The sequence below is a fragment of the Pseudoliparis swirei genome, chromosome 11 (assembly GCF_029220125.1).
Source record: "Pseudoliparis swirei isolate HS2019 ecotype Mariana Trench chromosome 11, NWPU_hadal_v1, whole genome shotgun sequence".
Taxonomy (NCBI): Eukaryota; Metazoa; Chordata; class Actinopteri; order Perciformes; family Liparidae; genus Pseudoliparis; species Pseudoliparis swirei.
This window is the reverse complement of record NC_079398.1, coordinates 23,809,282-23,824,281: the sequence shown is the minus strand read 5'-3', so window position 1 is coordinate 23,824,281 and position 15,000 is coordinate 23,809,282. Positions and strand designations below refer to the sequence as shown.

The window sequence follows — 15,000 nt, the reverse complement described above, 5'->3', positions numbered from 1 at the left end:
CCCTCGAGAGAAACATCGTGAAACACTGACATCCTGTGTCTTGACATGGACTCGCACTCACACGCGCACACACACACGCACACGCACACACACACACACACACACACACACACACACACACACACACACACGTGTACACAAAGAACGCCAACGCACATCCACGCATGCCCTTTCACATTAAGTCCTATCACATTCTCTCTCTCTCTCTCTCTCTCTGCTGGCCCCGACTAACCTAATCACACATCATTCAAATTATAAAATGATGTCATTTTTTAACAGTGGTGCAGGTTTTGTTTTTAAATGCATATTATCACTGACCATCCAAATTGTCAAAGAGTGTTGTGTGTTTGACGAACGCCACGTCACCGAGGTTCTCCACCACACACCTGAAAGAAAAACATGAAACACCAGAATAATCCGGCACATTTAACATAGAAATAGATGAAGAAGGTGGAAATGAGCACATCAATATGTTGCTTTTGCAACAGCACGACTCTGGAGACCAGAAGTAAACTCCCTACCGCCTAAACTACGACAGGCACGTTTACTTAGCACTGCTGCACTGCACACATAATATATTGTATATGTGACTCGTGAATTAAATGGTATTGAAATTGACATTTACAAGTCTGTTTTAAAGAGTTGTGTCTGATACCGCCATGTTAGGCCTTCTGCAGACCCTAAAACCCTCACGAGGGTCATTACTCATTCATCACATTATTACGATCATCACCGTGTAATGTCTTCACTGAAGGCAGCTTTAATGACTCTTTTTTAATTCATGGAGAGAGTATAGGCTGAACTAGAAGAAAACTAGAACGGGCACTCGGTAGAGCGCATACCTTCGCCGCAGCCACTTTTTTGGTACTTGGCATGAGAGTGTGAGTGTGGGGAGCTTGATGTCATGTGAACATTTTGGCATTAGTTGCATGCCAATTGGATATAAATTGACCGCGCTATGGTAAAAAGAAGAGTTTTACCTTTTCATGACCTTGACCTTTGACCCGATTGATCCCAAAATCTAACCAAATGGTCCCCGGATAATAACCAATCATCCCACCGTATTTCATGTAATTCGGTTTAATACTTTTTGAGTTATGCGAATAACACACAAACACACACACATACAAATAAATACACGGCGATCGAAACATAACCTTCCGCAGAATGCGAAGGTAACGAGGCGGAGACACAGAGGCGGAGGATTTAACTACTGCGCCTCAGGGTGCCATTGGCATATTATTTCCCGCGTTCTTCATGTCAGCGTCGTACCTCAGTGCTCCCGCTTCTCCGTAGTGCCGCTCTCGGTGGTTGTTGGCACAGATGTGTCTGTCGTTGTCGTCTCCGATGCAGGCCTCGCACAGGTTCTTAGGGTTGTTGCCTCTCGGGTCGTGCTGGAGGTCCTTGACGCCCGGCACACAGCTGTAACCGAAGAAGTTGCCGACGGCTGGTGGGAAAGAGAAAAGGATGAGTGAGGACATTCACTTTTAATTAAAATGTCCGTCCTCAGATTAGCTGGTTTGGATTTATTCAGCACTCCCCTAGAATTAAACTAAGTTATAATAAATCTATGAAAGACAATTGGAGTGTCAAAGAGAAGGGTCAAACTATAACCAACCCTTTGAGATAAAACAACTCATTAATTAGCTCCAAATTAATTGAGAACTAATTTTAAAATTTAATAAAAATGTTTAAGCTTCCAAGTTGATTGCTGCTTTTCTTTGTTTTATGTGGACTGAATACTAATTGTATTTTTTTCATATTTGTTATGACGAATAATTAAGTAATACTTAATTAATCGTAAAAGTAATTAGCAGATGGATTGATAATCAAAATAATCATTAGATGCATTAATTAAGATCTTTAAATATATTCTATGGTGATTATCTGATGTAGAAATTGTATAATGTATTTTTAATTGTTCTTGTTTTGTAGTGTTGTCGTATCTATCGTGTTTACTGTCTTTTTTCATGGCTGCTGCCAATAAAGAGACAATAAAAATATCACTAGGAGGAAGCAGACTATTTGTTTTCATGCAATTTAATATTCTATATATCTTCCTATTATATACATGATATGATATGATACAGCTCACATGGAATGTCACAAACTAATAATAAGAGGGACTAAATACTTTCCACTGCCCTGTCTGTGGCTCTCAACTCCAAATGTGTTGGTTACAACTGGATGAAAACCTTCTGATATGGGTCAAAAATATATAGTTTAATTTCTTCAAAGGCTGAGTAAAAACTAAAGTAAATATTGCTTCAATAATCTCCAGCTGACTATATTCAGATGCAGATTAACAGAGATTTGGTTCTCTGGTTTAGTGATATTTACAGACTCAAAATAAACTACAGTGCCCATTTCTTTTATATTAAAGGAACCAAGTGCAACACTGTAGTTTAGCATAGATGTGTTTTTAATAGCTTTTGAACAACAGTGGAGCTCTGTTGCAAAGAGTATATCAGATTGACAAAAATACAAATAAAATACTCTTTTGAGGGACCGAACATTTTTTTGGGTGACATGGGATTTATTGATGGATAAGAGGACACATCAACACACACACACACACACACACACACACTCTCACACTTCTACTTCGCCTCCCCGAGCCCAGCCCGCTGTCTCACCTCTGGGGAAGTTGCACTGCTCCCCAACTTTGATCTGGGACGTGTTGACCAGGTAGCCAATAGGAACAGTCCACCCCACCGTGGTGCGCATGCCGGGGTGACAGGAGCTGCGCTCGTGCATCTCCAGCAGGGACAGGTCCGAGGAGGAGCGACGAGCCAATGCCACCACGTAGTAGCTCACACCATCTGGAGAGAGCACGAGGGAATCACTCGTCAAACCAGCGGTGATTGAGGGGGGGGGGGGGGAAAGTAATTTAGTCATTGAAAAAGAGACAAGACACAAATAATGATATGCAGGCACGTGCACAGACATTTTGGGGGGCGGGTGCTCAAACCCCAAAAAAGGGCACCCATCGCCCAAAAAATGTTCCGACAGAGTTGAAACATAAGCAGCATGACACTAATTCTGCGTCTCCTCTTGGCAGGATTAGGCAGCTAGCTTACATTTTCCTTATGAATAAATATGAATTATTACATGGCAACGACAGTACAAGGGTTCTGATTGGCTAACGGGTACGTGTATAAAAATAAAAAATAAAAAATAAAAAGTCCCGGCAGATATCAAAATATATTTGGCGGGAATTGACGACAGAGAGAGTATTTTTTATTAAATACTGATGAATGAGGAAACAATTTGTCTCCAGAAAAAGGGGCAGTTTTCTCATCCAGGGCAAAAGGGCAGGTGTTGGGCACCACTAGGGGTCTACCTGTGCACCTGCCTGATGATATGTCTTCATCTGTATATGTCGTCCAAGCAAGCCTACATGCTGGTGTAGGTATCAGCACGGCCTTATCTTCACTGACTTACATGAGCGAAGCTGTGAGGCGTCAGTGAGGCTCAGACGTGTGACTTACCGACCCCGTTGTGGGACTCTCCTGCTGCCAGCTCCAGGCCGTGGCAGAGGCCAGCGGCATAGATGTCATCGGCAAACATGGAGGCTGCGTCCGCTGTCCCGTTCTGACAGGAACACATTTATTCAGAGTCGATTTCAGATGTGGCTTACTACAAATTGTCTGAAAGGGTAACACACATTGACGATTCACAACACAAGCTCGTCTGGTTCGGGTCATGCTAAATGCTGAATGAATCATGATTTCTGGAGATAAAAAGTGTTAAATGAAGATGTGGACATAAATGGGGACAAGTTCTTGAATTTCAGGTTTGTTTGTTTTGTTTTTGTTTTATGTATATATATATGTATGTGTATGTATGTATGTATATGTGTATGTATATATATATATATATATATATGCATATGGTTCTTTGAAATAAGTTTTTTTTGAGAAATCATAGGTTAGGGCACTTATAAGCTCGACAGCTTCAGCCTCGACCCTTTCGGTCCGCCACTTTCTTCTTTTGTTGAATTCTGATTGTTGTATATTTTGCTGATCGGAATAAACTACACTAAACTCAACTAAATAAACTCAACTCAACTCAACTAAATAAACTCAACTCAACTCAACTAAATAAACTCAACTGAACTCAACTAAATAAACTAAACCCAACTCAACTAAATAAACTAAACTTAACGTATTGAGATGGTGTACAACTAAATTGACCAGAAGAACTGCTGAGGATGAGGTGAAATATTTCTGTTTCTCATTAATTAATGGATGTTAAACTAGTCGTATTATGTAATGTAAACTGGACAATCCGCTTTCCTGTCCCTTCTTCTTCAGGTACCTTGATTCTGTTCATACAGTCTCTGGTGTTCAGGCCACGGACGCATTGTAAAGTTCCTCTGATATTCTGAGCTGTGGCGTTCCCGGCCAAATCCAGGCACTTCTGCTGTTCGGCGTCAGACGACACACACCAGGAGACTGCACAACACCGTGGGGAAGAGTTACAGGTTAAGTGAAAAGAAAAGAAACGCTTGGGTTAGGGTTGTAAATGTTCCACAACTAAACTGCAAACCTCACCTTCAAAAACATATAAAACATCACTTAAAACTCACCTACTAAGAGTTAAAGATGAGTCTATTTTAATCTACAAACAGTCTTGAATCGATTCTCTTTTGGATGTACCTGTAGATTTTGCATTGGAGACGCAGCTGACAGACAGAAGAGGCAGAAAGAGGAGGAACGCTACAGGCAGTCTTCTCTCTCGGCGCTCCATGTCGGCTCTGGTGTGAATTCTGCTTGGAAAAATCTCTCTAATCCAACAGAGATGAGGAGCAGGTGGATTTCATTGAAGAAGAAAAAAGCCGCTCAGCTACTCCCTCCCTCTCTTGTAATTTATGAGAGAGAAAGAGGGGGAGAAAGAGGGTAATAGGTAAGAGAAAGTGGCAGCTAGGCTGGATGTGCAGAGAAGAAAACATTGCATTATTCCTCCTCTTAAGGCAAAGTCCCAGTAGATAATCCTTCCTCCATCTCATGGTAGCAGTATTGCATTTCCACCTCCAATTATCCACTGAGACTGATCCCCAGCGGAGGGGATAGCAGTGGACACACGTAGGCTGGAAGCAGTTCAGGTCACGGTCTTGACCCGGGGTCTTTAATTAAAAAAGCTCCGGACAATGTGCCTCTGTGTTGGAGACGTGCTCGTGGAGAATAGATACCGGCTGGGTCTCGCTCCAGCTCACTGGATACCAAAGCCTCAGGTACGCAAGAACAAAACAGCACCTGCTATTGTTCACAGCCGCGGGACCCATGAGGGGAAATATATCTACTGCACTTCATATAAGCCTCCACTTCTCTCTCTCTCTCTCTCTCTCTCTCTCTCTCTCTCTCTCTCTCTCTCTTTGTACATGGACACATCTTTTTTTTTGAAGATCCCCCGAGCCCACCAATAATTTGATAAATCTAAACTTTTAGTTGCATGTGTAAAGCAACGGCAGCTCTGCATGATTGCTCTGGAAATGAAGGGTCATCTCAGTTTCCATTTGGCGAGGGAGAGATCTTTTTTGGGGGGGAGGCTGCGGTATCTGGTTCTCAGCACGCATGTTGTGACCGAACAAGGAAGCACTCTTATCTTCTTCTCCCAGTCGATGTTGTGATGTAAAGGAGGATCTAAAAAAAACAGCCTCGCTGAACAAATACATTGCATTTACAACAGCAGCATCACTGCTCTTTTCCTCTAGAAAGTGATACTAGTGTTATATAGAATTAGTGATTTTTACCTTCGCATTGAAAATGCGGAAGGTTATGTTTTGATCGCCGTGTATTTATTTATTTGTATGTGTGTTATTCGCATAACAAAAAAGTTTTAAACCGAATCGCATGAAATTTGGTGGGATGATTGGTTATTATCCGGGGACACTTTGATTCGATTTTGGGATCGATCGGGTCAAAGGTCAAGGTCAAGGTCATGAAAAGGTCAACATATTCTTGAATCGCATGAATTTACCATAGCGCGGTCAATTTCTATCCAATTGGCATGCAAATAATGCCAAAATGTTCATAATTCAATGCCCAATCTTGTGATATGCGAAGGTATGCGCTCTACCGAGTGCCCGTTCTAGTTTATTTATATTTTTCTGTCCATATGTATATTATGTCTTGGCAGTGGAAAGCATGCCACAAAATAATGTTGTATATAGTATTCAATCAAACTAACTCAACCTATATGTGTTGTGTCATACAAAACACATGAATTTAATTAGTTATCTATTTTTCAAAAGTGCAGAAGCATTTATTTGTGATGCAAGTAGTGATGCTTGACCCACCCTGTAGTCTTTCAGAATAAACAGGCAGTGGGATGTATTACAAGAGACTCTGATGATACATAGCAGAATCATGCATTCATCCAAATTCAGCCAAAACGTCACAATGCCAACTTTATGTTGGCTGTTCCACACAATGTGTAATGTGAAGCACTTCCACTTGTCAAATAAAAAGTAATAAAACAGAAATTCAGTCATCAAAAATCAGAATCAGAATCAGAACCTTTTATTGCCAAGTATATGTTCACATAAGGAATGTGTCATGGCGGGCGGTGCAACATAAACAATAACAATAAACAATCAATAACAATGAACACAGGAATTGAAAAATATGAAATTTACAGAAGAATATAAAATATCAAATAAAGTGCACAGGTAACGGTACTTTAAACAATGTAATTAAGTATAAGTAAAGTGACAGTGACAGGTCGTGAATTTCACATTTAAATAAGCAAGTGGACACAAACAAGAAATTATAAACACTATTTAAATGTTTTGTTTCCAATAAATTGTCACATAAAGGTTGTTATTCATAGATACATCATTACATTACGGTTATCTTTGGTATACAACCTGGAGTGTCAGCGCCGCCGCTCCCATAGCGTCGGGCACCGAGTCCTGAGGGGGCGCCAGAACAGAGGCAACTAAAAAAATCATCATAGTTATAATAATTATAATGCCGATATTATTTTAGTATAGAAGTATTAGGCATCTTTTAGGCATGTATATGATATGATATATGATATGATATATTCCTTTATTCGTCCCACAGTGGGGAAATTTAAAAGAATCACAGCAGCGGTGCACATCAGAGCATCAATGAAAATATAAAACACAAAACTAAATACAAAAAACTTAATACTAATACTAATACTAAATATACAGGGGGGAAACAAAGTAAAGTGCAGAGTTTGCCAGGATCTCACAAATATATCAGAATCAGAATCAGAAACAGGTTTATTGCCAAAGAATGTTTTCACAAACAAACGAGGAACTTTTTTTGGCGGAAGGTGCAAGATTCGCGCACCAAGACACCGAGGCGCCGCCAAAACAGGCAGAACAAGAGATATATTTAATATCCCCCCACTACAATATCCCACTGTATATTTATAACGTTGAAAAGCACATTTGTCCGTCGCTCGGAGTAAAAAATGTTTTTGCCATAATGAACAATTCCACTTTTGGCCATACTGACTTTTTTTTGCCATACTAAACAATTACTTTTTAACATTTTCATTTCTAACTTTTGAAGATTGATTTTTCTGCTCTGAATCTTTAAAAAAACATTGACATCCTACATGGGTTTTTAAAAGCCCATGTAGGATGTCCCCCCCCCCCCCCCCCTAAGTGATGCTGAGGGCCCCAACATGGCGAGCAGCGGCACTGGGGAGTGGAGAAGGGCTCCCCTGACCCACAATGCACCTCGGGGATGATGTTGTGGTGACGTCATGCTAGCTGGAAGGGGAGGCGGTCGGTAGGTGGGCTGGGTTGCGCTCCTGCTTTCGGCTTCTTGCACCGCAACTAACGCCGATACGAGCATTTAAACCCGACGCGGGGCGAGACACGCGCCGCGCCATGAGGTAGAGGCCGCGGGCCGCGCGTGCCAGGTACAGGTGAGCTTTAATGGCGTCTGTCTCTCGTTCCGCGGGTCCTCGCTGGGAGCTCCGCAGCTAGCAGAGCTAGCTCGCGGCGGCAGCGCCGGGCAGACGGCCGTCTGGCTGGCGCCTCCGAGGCGCCTGCGCCTGGGCAATAAAAGCTCTGGTTGGCGGCCTGCTGGCACACCACCGGCCCGCGGCCGCTCCGCGGGGTTCCGAGGCCACGAGCCGCCGGCGCTGCTCGCTGCTGCGCATGTCAGGTGTTAGCTTGTTAGCTTGAAGCGGTTAGTCGTGTGATGCTAGTTGTTGTCAACGCGTTAGTTATTCTTGCCTCTGAGGAGTGCTGTGTTGCCTCCAGAGCCAGGAGTGATGAAGAGCAGCTTAATTCAGAATGCTGGATTATTTTATGTCAGAGTAAAGAACTTTGACGCTTTTTACTTTTTAACCTCCTGTTCCCTTCAAATGTACGAACATCTTTTACCCTTGAAGTCAATTTGACCCCAGCAATTGCGACAAATTTCCCCTTGGGGATTAATAAAGTACATATCAATTAAAACCTCCAGAAAATGATTAGAATTAATATTGTTTCCCAGGTTTAAGTGTCAGCAGGGTGTCCGCGGGTCCTTAAAAAGTCTTCAAAAGTCTTAAATTGCTTTTCCTAAAAATAAGGCCTTAAAAAGTCTTAAAGTCTTAAATTCAGATTGGATTGGTCTTAAATTTTTTGGGTGTCATGTCATTACGAATATGAGGCAATCTGTTCCGCCAGGTCCGTATTTTGCTCCGGTCGCTCTGCGGTGTCTCTGGTGTCACCGGGGCCACGCCCCTTCTCTTAAAGGGGCCCCGCGTATTCGGTTCTATCCCCGAATTGAAGCATCGGCTACTTTAGAAAACATGCAGGATGCAAGTTCAACAACGGCTTGAAGAGAACGAGTGTTTCTGGTCACGGTCGGTGAAATGCTTCTGAAGCTGCGTTATGTGTCGCGAGACTTTCCAGCGGTGGAATCTCACGAGCAGAGCAGAGACTAGCGAAGGCCGCCAGCAGCCCGCGGGGCTAGCTGCTGCTCCGCCGCTAGCTGCTGCTCCGCCGCTAGCTGCTGCTCCGCCGCTAGCTCCTGCTCCGCCGCTAGCTCCTGCTCCGCCGCTAGCTCCTGCTCCGCCGCTAGCTCCTGCTCCGCCGCTAGCTGCTGCTCCGCCGCTAGCTCCTGCTCCGCCGCTAGCTCCTGCTCCGCCGCTAGCTGCTGCTCCGCTAGCTCCTGCTCCGCCGCTAGCTCCTGCTCCGCCGCTAGCTCCTGCTCCGCCGCTAGCTCCTGCTCCGCCGCTAGCTCCTGCTCCGCCGCCCGCAACGTCGTCCACGCTACAACGCTGGAGGTCACCGGAGGAAATCCAGCGCCGTGCAACAAAGAGCTCATCACCGAAGACCAACGCTGCAGTGCGTTCTTCATTCTGTTCCACGAGACTCTGGACCAGACCACCGCGAGCAGACAGCTGGACTTCATGTGCTCTTGGTGAAATGACCACGTCCCGTCAGGATCCTGTGGAGCTCATGGGCCATGACACCAGGACCTACTTCAGCACCTCAAAGTAAGTCTAACATAAATATATGTATTAACTCACTCATGTATATGAGTATGTGTTTCATATAGTTAAGCTTTACTCATGTGTCAAGTTAATAACAGCTATGGATAGGCGCACTACACATGAATTAGACTAATTAAAAATAGTTTTAGAATGGTAGTAGAGTGGTGTTTACTTGTCAATATGTCTAATAGTGTTCACTAGGCTCAAGGGATGGCTCGTGTTGCTTAATTTGTAAAAATAGTTTTCATTCATATGTATCCAGTCTGACATTAATCTGAAGTGGTGGTGTCATAAGAGATGTGGTGACTGTTGTTTGGCTAATGTCTGCCTTTTTTCTTTCTTTTTTCCAGGAGAATGGACCAAATGTCAACTGGAAGTTTTTATATTAATACAGTTTGAAAAGGATTGTTTTCCTAGTATATTCACAAAAGCTCAGGAGTAGACATGAACCTGTGCACAAACATCCATCACATAGAGACATGAAACTCTCACTCACTCACACAAACACACATACATTCTATTATGTAAATGAATTTGCATTTTAAAAGCAGCTGGAATTGTTATTTGTTATTTTATAGATTTTTTTGTTCAAAAGGAACTATGTTGCCTGTATTTTTAAAATATATTTACTTGATATAAGCATTTGTTCATGGGACTTAAATGTTCTGAAAATGTATTAATAAATATAATTTACAACAGCAATGACATTTGTGTTATCCTTTTGCATTACACCATACTGTTAATTTTAAACAGACATCAGTGTGTTTACTTTGAATTAGTTTATTTAGATTAATGTATATTTCCATCGTAAGTTAGGTCTTAAATTTTATTTCGACGTGGTCTTAAAAAGTCTTAAAAAGTCTTAAATTTCACTGGTTTATTCCTGTAGACACCCTGTGTCAGGTACTTTATGTTTGTTAGTTGACTACCTAAATATCCCTTTAAATGAATAAAAAGGTTGATATTTCTTATATGTTTTACACAGTGAAAAACAGCCTGGGGTCAAATTGTACAGGACATTGAAAACATATCATGTGAATTTTATGTTTTCCCAGTTGTCCCCAATAAATTAGGAAAAGTCATGAAATATGAAGCAAAAAAAATGATGTTAATCAATTTTTTAGAGACGTTGAACATTGAATGAGGTCAAATTGACCCCAAAGGTCATAGGAGAGTTAAATGAAGCTCACAGCTACATTATAGGTGTCTGTGAGCTGATGTTTGTTCCCTAATCAGTTGACATCCATTATAAGTAGTCGCTTCCTTTCTGTCTGAAGGTATTATCAGACGACATGGAGGGGGGAAATGTATTGATCTCTTTGCACGAGTCCACTTGTCTGAATCCTCTCCTCTTTCTCCGTCAGTGCACTGAGCCATGGGTCCTCACAGAGTCCACGTCTTTCTGCTGATCGCTCTGCAGGCCCTGCAGACGTCGGCTGAGGGCTCAGGTATTGTCCTCCGGGGTCCATAAACGTTTGTGTTTTCACTGATGATATCTGTTGTCTGTTCATGTTGTGCTGTCAGATTCTTATGAGCTCATATTTAGTGATAAGAAGTCATATTTGGTGACAGGAAGTCATATTTGGTGATAGGAAGTCATATTTGGCCAGAGGAAGTCATATTTGGCGAAAGGAAGTCATATTTGGTGACAGGAAGTCATATTTAGTGATAGGAAGTCATATTTGGTGAGGGGAAGTCATATTTGGTGACAGGAAGTCATATTTAGTGATAGGAAGTCATATTTGGTGACAATAAGTCATATTTAGTGATAGGAAGTCATATTTGATGACAATAAGTCATATTTGATGACAATAAGTCATATTTGGTGAAAGGAAGTCATATTTAGTGACAGGAAGTCATATTTAGTGATAGGAAGTCATATTTGGTGACAATAAGTCATATTTAGTGATAGGAAGTCATATTTGCTGACAATAAGTCATATTTGGTGAGAGGAAGTCATATTTGGTGACAGGAAGTCATATTTAGTGATAGGAAGTCTCACTGAGAGGAAGTCATATTTGGTGATAGGAAGTCATATTTAGTGACAATAAGTCATATTTGATGACAATAAGTCATATTTAGTGACAGGAAGTCATATTTGGTGAGGAAGTCATATTTAGTAAATCAATTGCTCTCTAACAATTTAAATTGTTTGATTCTCATTCGTAAGTCGCTGAGGACAAAATCATCTTCAGAATGAATAAAAAAGACTTGTTTACCTTTTGCGTTCTCCAGCTCGTCGTGGCCAGAGTTATGCGACAGGACAAATATAGTACAGAGGTTATCTTGGTTTACAGATAAAACAAAGATGTCTCCAGTTTACTGAAGCTGTGTTCCGATTATTCAAACGGGGATGATTCTCGAATGCAGAAAGGCGCTGGAGGAAAAGTGCAGTTTGATAATGAATCCTACACGTGGTACATCTTGGCTAACGAACAAAATAGAAAATGGGAAAAACTGTAGGATTTTTTGTGTGTTATTTATTATTTATTTTGCAGTTACATTGCACATTAAAAAAACATTTCAATGTCCAGCTCGTGTAAATGTTCCAGAGTTAACAAGTGAGCTATTTTCTGTCTGTGGTCCCTGAATAGGTGATTACAAACAAGCTTATCTTTAGCTACTCCACACTTAAATTTAGATGCAGTATAAATCCTACCCTCCTTATGGTGGCAGTCATGTTTGACAGACAGAAAGCTTGATGTTTGATGTTTTTAATGCCCCGAGTCTCATCTCTTCCACAGATGGGAGGTTGGAGTGTCTGTGTGAAACCCCCCGATCCCTCCAGGCCACCAAGTGCCACGGCACTCGCTGCTTTTCCTCCGTCAAAGTCAGCAGCAGCGGAGTGGTGTTTGAGCACGGCTGCCTGGAGGGGCTCGACAAAATCCGTTTCCATTGCTCCACGGCGCCGTCTTTTCACCAGGCCATTTTTTGCTGCTCCCAGGAAATGTGCAACGGCAACACCACCAGGAGTTCACTGATGTCTCTGCTCCCGACAGGTAGATGTTAGATCACGACGGGCTTCGTTTGAGCGCGGGGAATTGCGAAGCACAATAATCAGGGTTCGTACGGTCATGGAAAACCTGGAAAAGTCATGGAATTTTAAAACGTTAATTTCCAGGCCTGGAAAAGTCATGGAAAAAACTTAAATCGTAAAAGTTTGGGAAAAGTCATGGAAATTTGTTATATTCAAATGTTTATTCACGCCGATTTCGAAATAATAAATATGTTTTGAAAGAAAATATAAGCCAGCATACGCAATATTTTTTTTTCCGCGTTGCAAGTTAACGCACCTTAACTGGAAAGTTCGCTGGCCAGAGCAACAGCAGCTCGGGAAGCGGTCGGGATATTCGTATTTGTGCAAATGTATACAAATGTTTATTATTTTAATCAAAATATTGTCTCTTTTTCATTTGTTTCATTTATGGTATACTGTATGCTATGGAATTCACATTGGAATACTGAATGTTTTCACTTCCTCATGTATAAACTGAGATTTCAGTTTAGTTATGGAAATTTAGTTTAAAGTCATGGAAAAGTTATGGAAAAGTCCTGGAAATCCATTGGTCAAAATGTGTAAGAACCCTAAATAATTGTCTGTAGCTCTTAAATAATCGGTCCAACGGCGTGTCTGACGTCTCCCTGTCGTCCACAGCACCAGAAGGCGAGCCGGTGCGGTACCGCGTGGAGACCGTGGCTCTCTTTGTCCTCGGCCCGGTGGTGGTTCTGGCTCTGCTGTCCGTCGTGTCGGCGTTGGCCTGCAGGAGGCTCCACCACGGCCGTGTGCAGAGGCTGCAGGAGTTTGACAATGAGCAGGGAGCCGTCGACGGCCTCATCACCTCCAATGTGGGAGATAGCACTTTGGCGGTAAGAATGAGAGAGCTTCTTTTGAAACGGTGGAAAGAGAATCCCAAACGAGATTCCATCTCGCGTGTTCTTCTCCCGCCCGGCTTTCAGCGTGTGTACGTCTCCATTCCTACGATATTCTGTTCTCCCAGAAATAACGTTTTTTCAAGTTTTCTATAAGTCGTGAAGAATGACAGATTATTTGATTGATGGAAATGTTATATTATTCTATTTAGTTTGGCCATAACCATCTCCCCAAGTGTATTCCTGCCGTCTTAAATAGGCCCCACATGTCTGAAGTGTAGAACAAGATGTTGATGTAAATCTGATCCCAAGTCAGATCTTTGTTGTTGCTGAACTCCAGTAGCTTTGCAGCCACGTGTGATATATGTTTACTTATGTGTCTTCTCACGATTATGGAGTAATCATCTGATCTGTGTCTGTGTTCAGGAACTGTTGGACCATTCGTGTACGTCCGGCAGCGGTTCAGGGCTTCCCTTCCTGGTCCAGAGAACCGTGGCCAGGCAGATCAGCCTGATGGAGTGTGTAGGTATGTATGAAGCGCCACAGATAGGTTGGTTTCAGGTCTCTTGGAATGGGAAACAGATTTCATCAATAAGAGCTTTGATGTAAATGTACAACCTGTAAAATATATATATGTATATATTTATAAATATATATTTATATATGTATATATTTATAAATATATATATATATATTTTTTAATATGTATATATATTTATAAATGTATATATATTTATAAATATATGGTATACTAAATGATTCAAATAAAACTCCACTTATAGTCAGTGGGATGGATTATCTCGTCGTGGTCACGTGAACTTTGCCATTTATATCAGTATTATAGATAATTGCACTTGGTTATTATAGTTATCATAGTCACATACTTTTTTATTTGTTTAAAGCAACTGTGAGAACACTTTCTGTGTGTTTCAAAAGTATTTCTTAGTATCTGGTTGTCCTAGGTTGGTGATGAAAGGTTTACTCATTGTCATTTAATGCATACATTTGTTATTTGAGCATTCAACTGAAATGATGTCGGTCACATGCGTTGAGATCCTGTTTAGTGCCATACAGAACAGTTTGTACCAGTTTGGAAATGGACACATGTTGATATAAAGACATTCGATGTCTAAAAGTCTCTTAATTTCTCCTTTTCCCGTCACTCCTTCCCAGGCAAAGGGAGGTATGGGGAGGTGTGGCGGGGCCAGTGGCAGGGGGAGAACGTAGCTGTGAAGATCTTCTCCTCAAGAGATGAGAAGTCCTGGTTCAGAGAGACGGAGATCTACAATACTGTGCTGCTGAGACACGAGAACATACTGGGTGAGTGTGTTACACACACACACACACACACACACACACACACACACACACACACACACACACACACACACACACACACACACACACACATGGTGATGGAAAGGAAAATAGAATTTCTCGTTGTATAAATTTGATTTTTCTCCATTGTCTCTAGTTTATTCCTTCTTTTCAGAGATTATCATTTTAGCATCAAATAAAACTTGTTTCTGATATAAAAAGCCAAAAGATATGTCTTTTAGAAAGCAGTTTGAATTGTTGTAGAAAAATAAGTTTTGAAATAAAGTTGTCTTTATCAAGCTACATGCTTGTAATCCCAACTTCCTCTTAAATTCAAATGAC

The 15,000-nt window shown here is 41.6% G+C and overlaps 2 protein-coding genes across 2 annotated transcripts in view; one reads left to right on the top strand and one right to left on the bottom strand.

Moving 5' to 3' along the window:
- Positions 1-4,821, bottom strand: part of otomp (otolith matrix protein) — a gene marked incomplete at its 5' end in the record, with an annotated part of 7,778 nt that extends 2,957 nt beyond the window's left edge. Inside the window, 6 exons of the mRNA XM_056426826.1 lie at positions 319-386; positions 1,273-1,447; positions 2,637-2,822; positions 3,492-3,594; positions 4,321-4,457; positions 4,662-4,821. Of these exons, the coding sequence (XP_056282801.1) occupies positions 319-386; positions 1,273-1,447; positions 2,637-2,822; positions 3,492-3,594; positions 4,321-4,457; positions 4,662-4,821 (829 nt within the window). The remainder of the gene's footprint in view (positions 1-318; positions 387-1,272; positions 1,448-2,636; positions 2,823-3,491; positions 3,595-4,320; positions 4,458-4,661) is intronic.
- Positions 4,822-7,762: 2,941 nt separating this feature from the next.
- LOC130201724 (activin receptor type-1-like) lies at positions 7,763-14,871 on the top strand. The gene is made up of 7 exons (XM_056426825.1): positions 7,763-7,911; positions 10,836-10,919; positions 12,216-12,470; positions 13,127-13,338; positions 13,768-13,867; positions 14,515-14,661; positions 14,816-14,871. The coding sequence occupies exons 2-7, from the start codon at positions 10,847-10,849 to the stop codon at positions 14,869-14,871; spliced, it is 843 nt and encodes a 280-aa protein (XP_056282800.1). The 5' UTR covers positions 7,763-7,911; positions 10,836-10,846.
- The last annotated feature ends 129 nt before the right edge of the window (positions 14,872-15,000 follow it).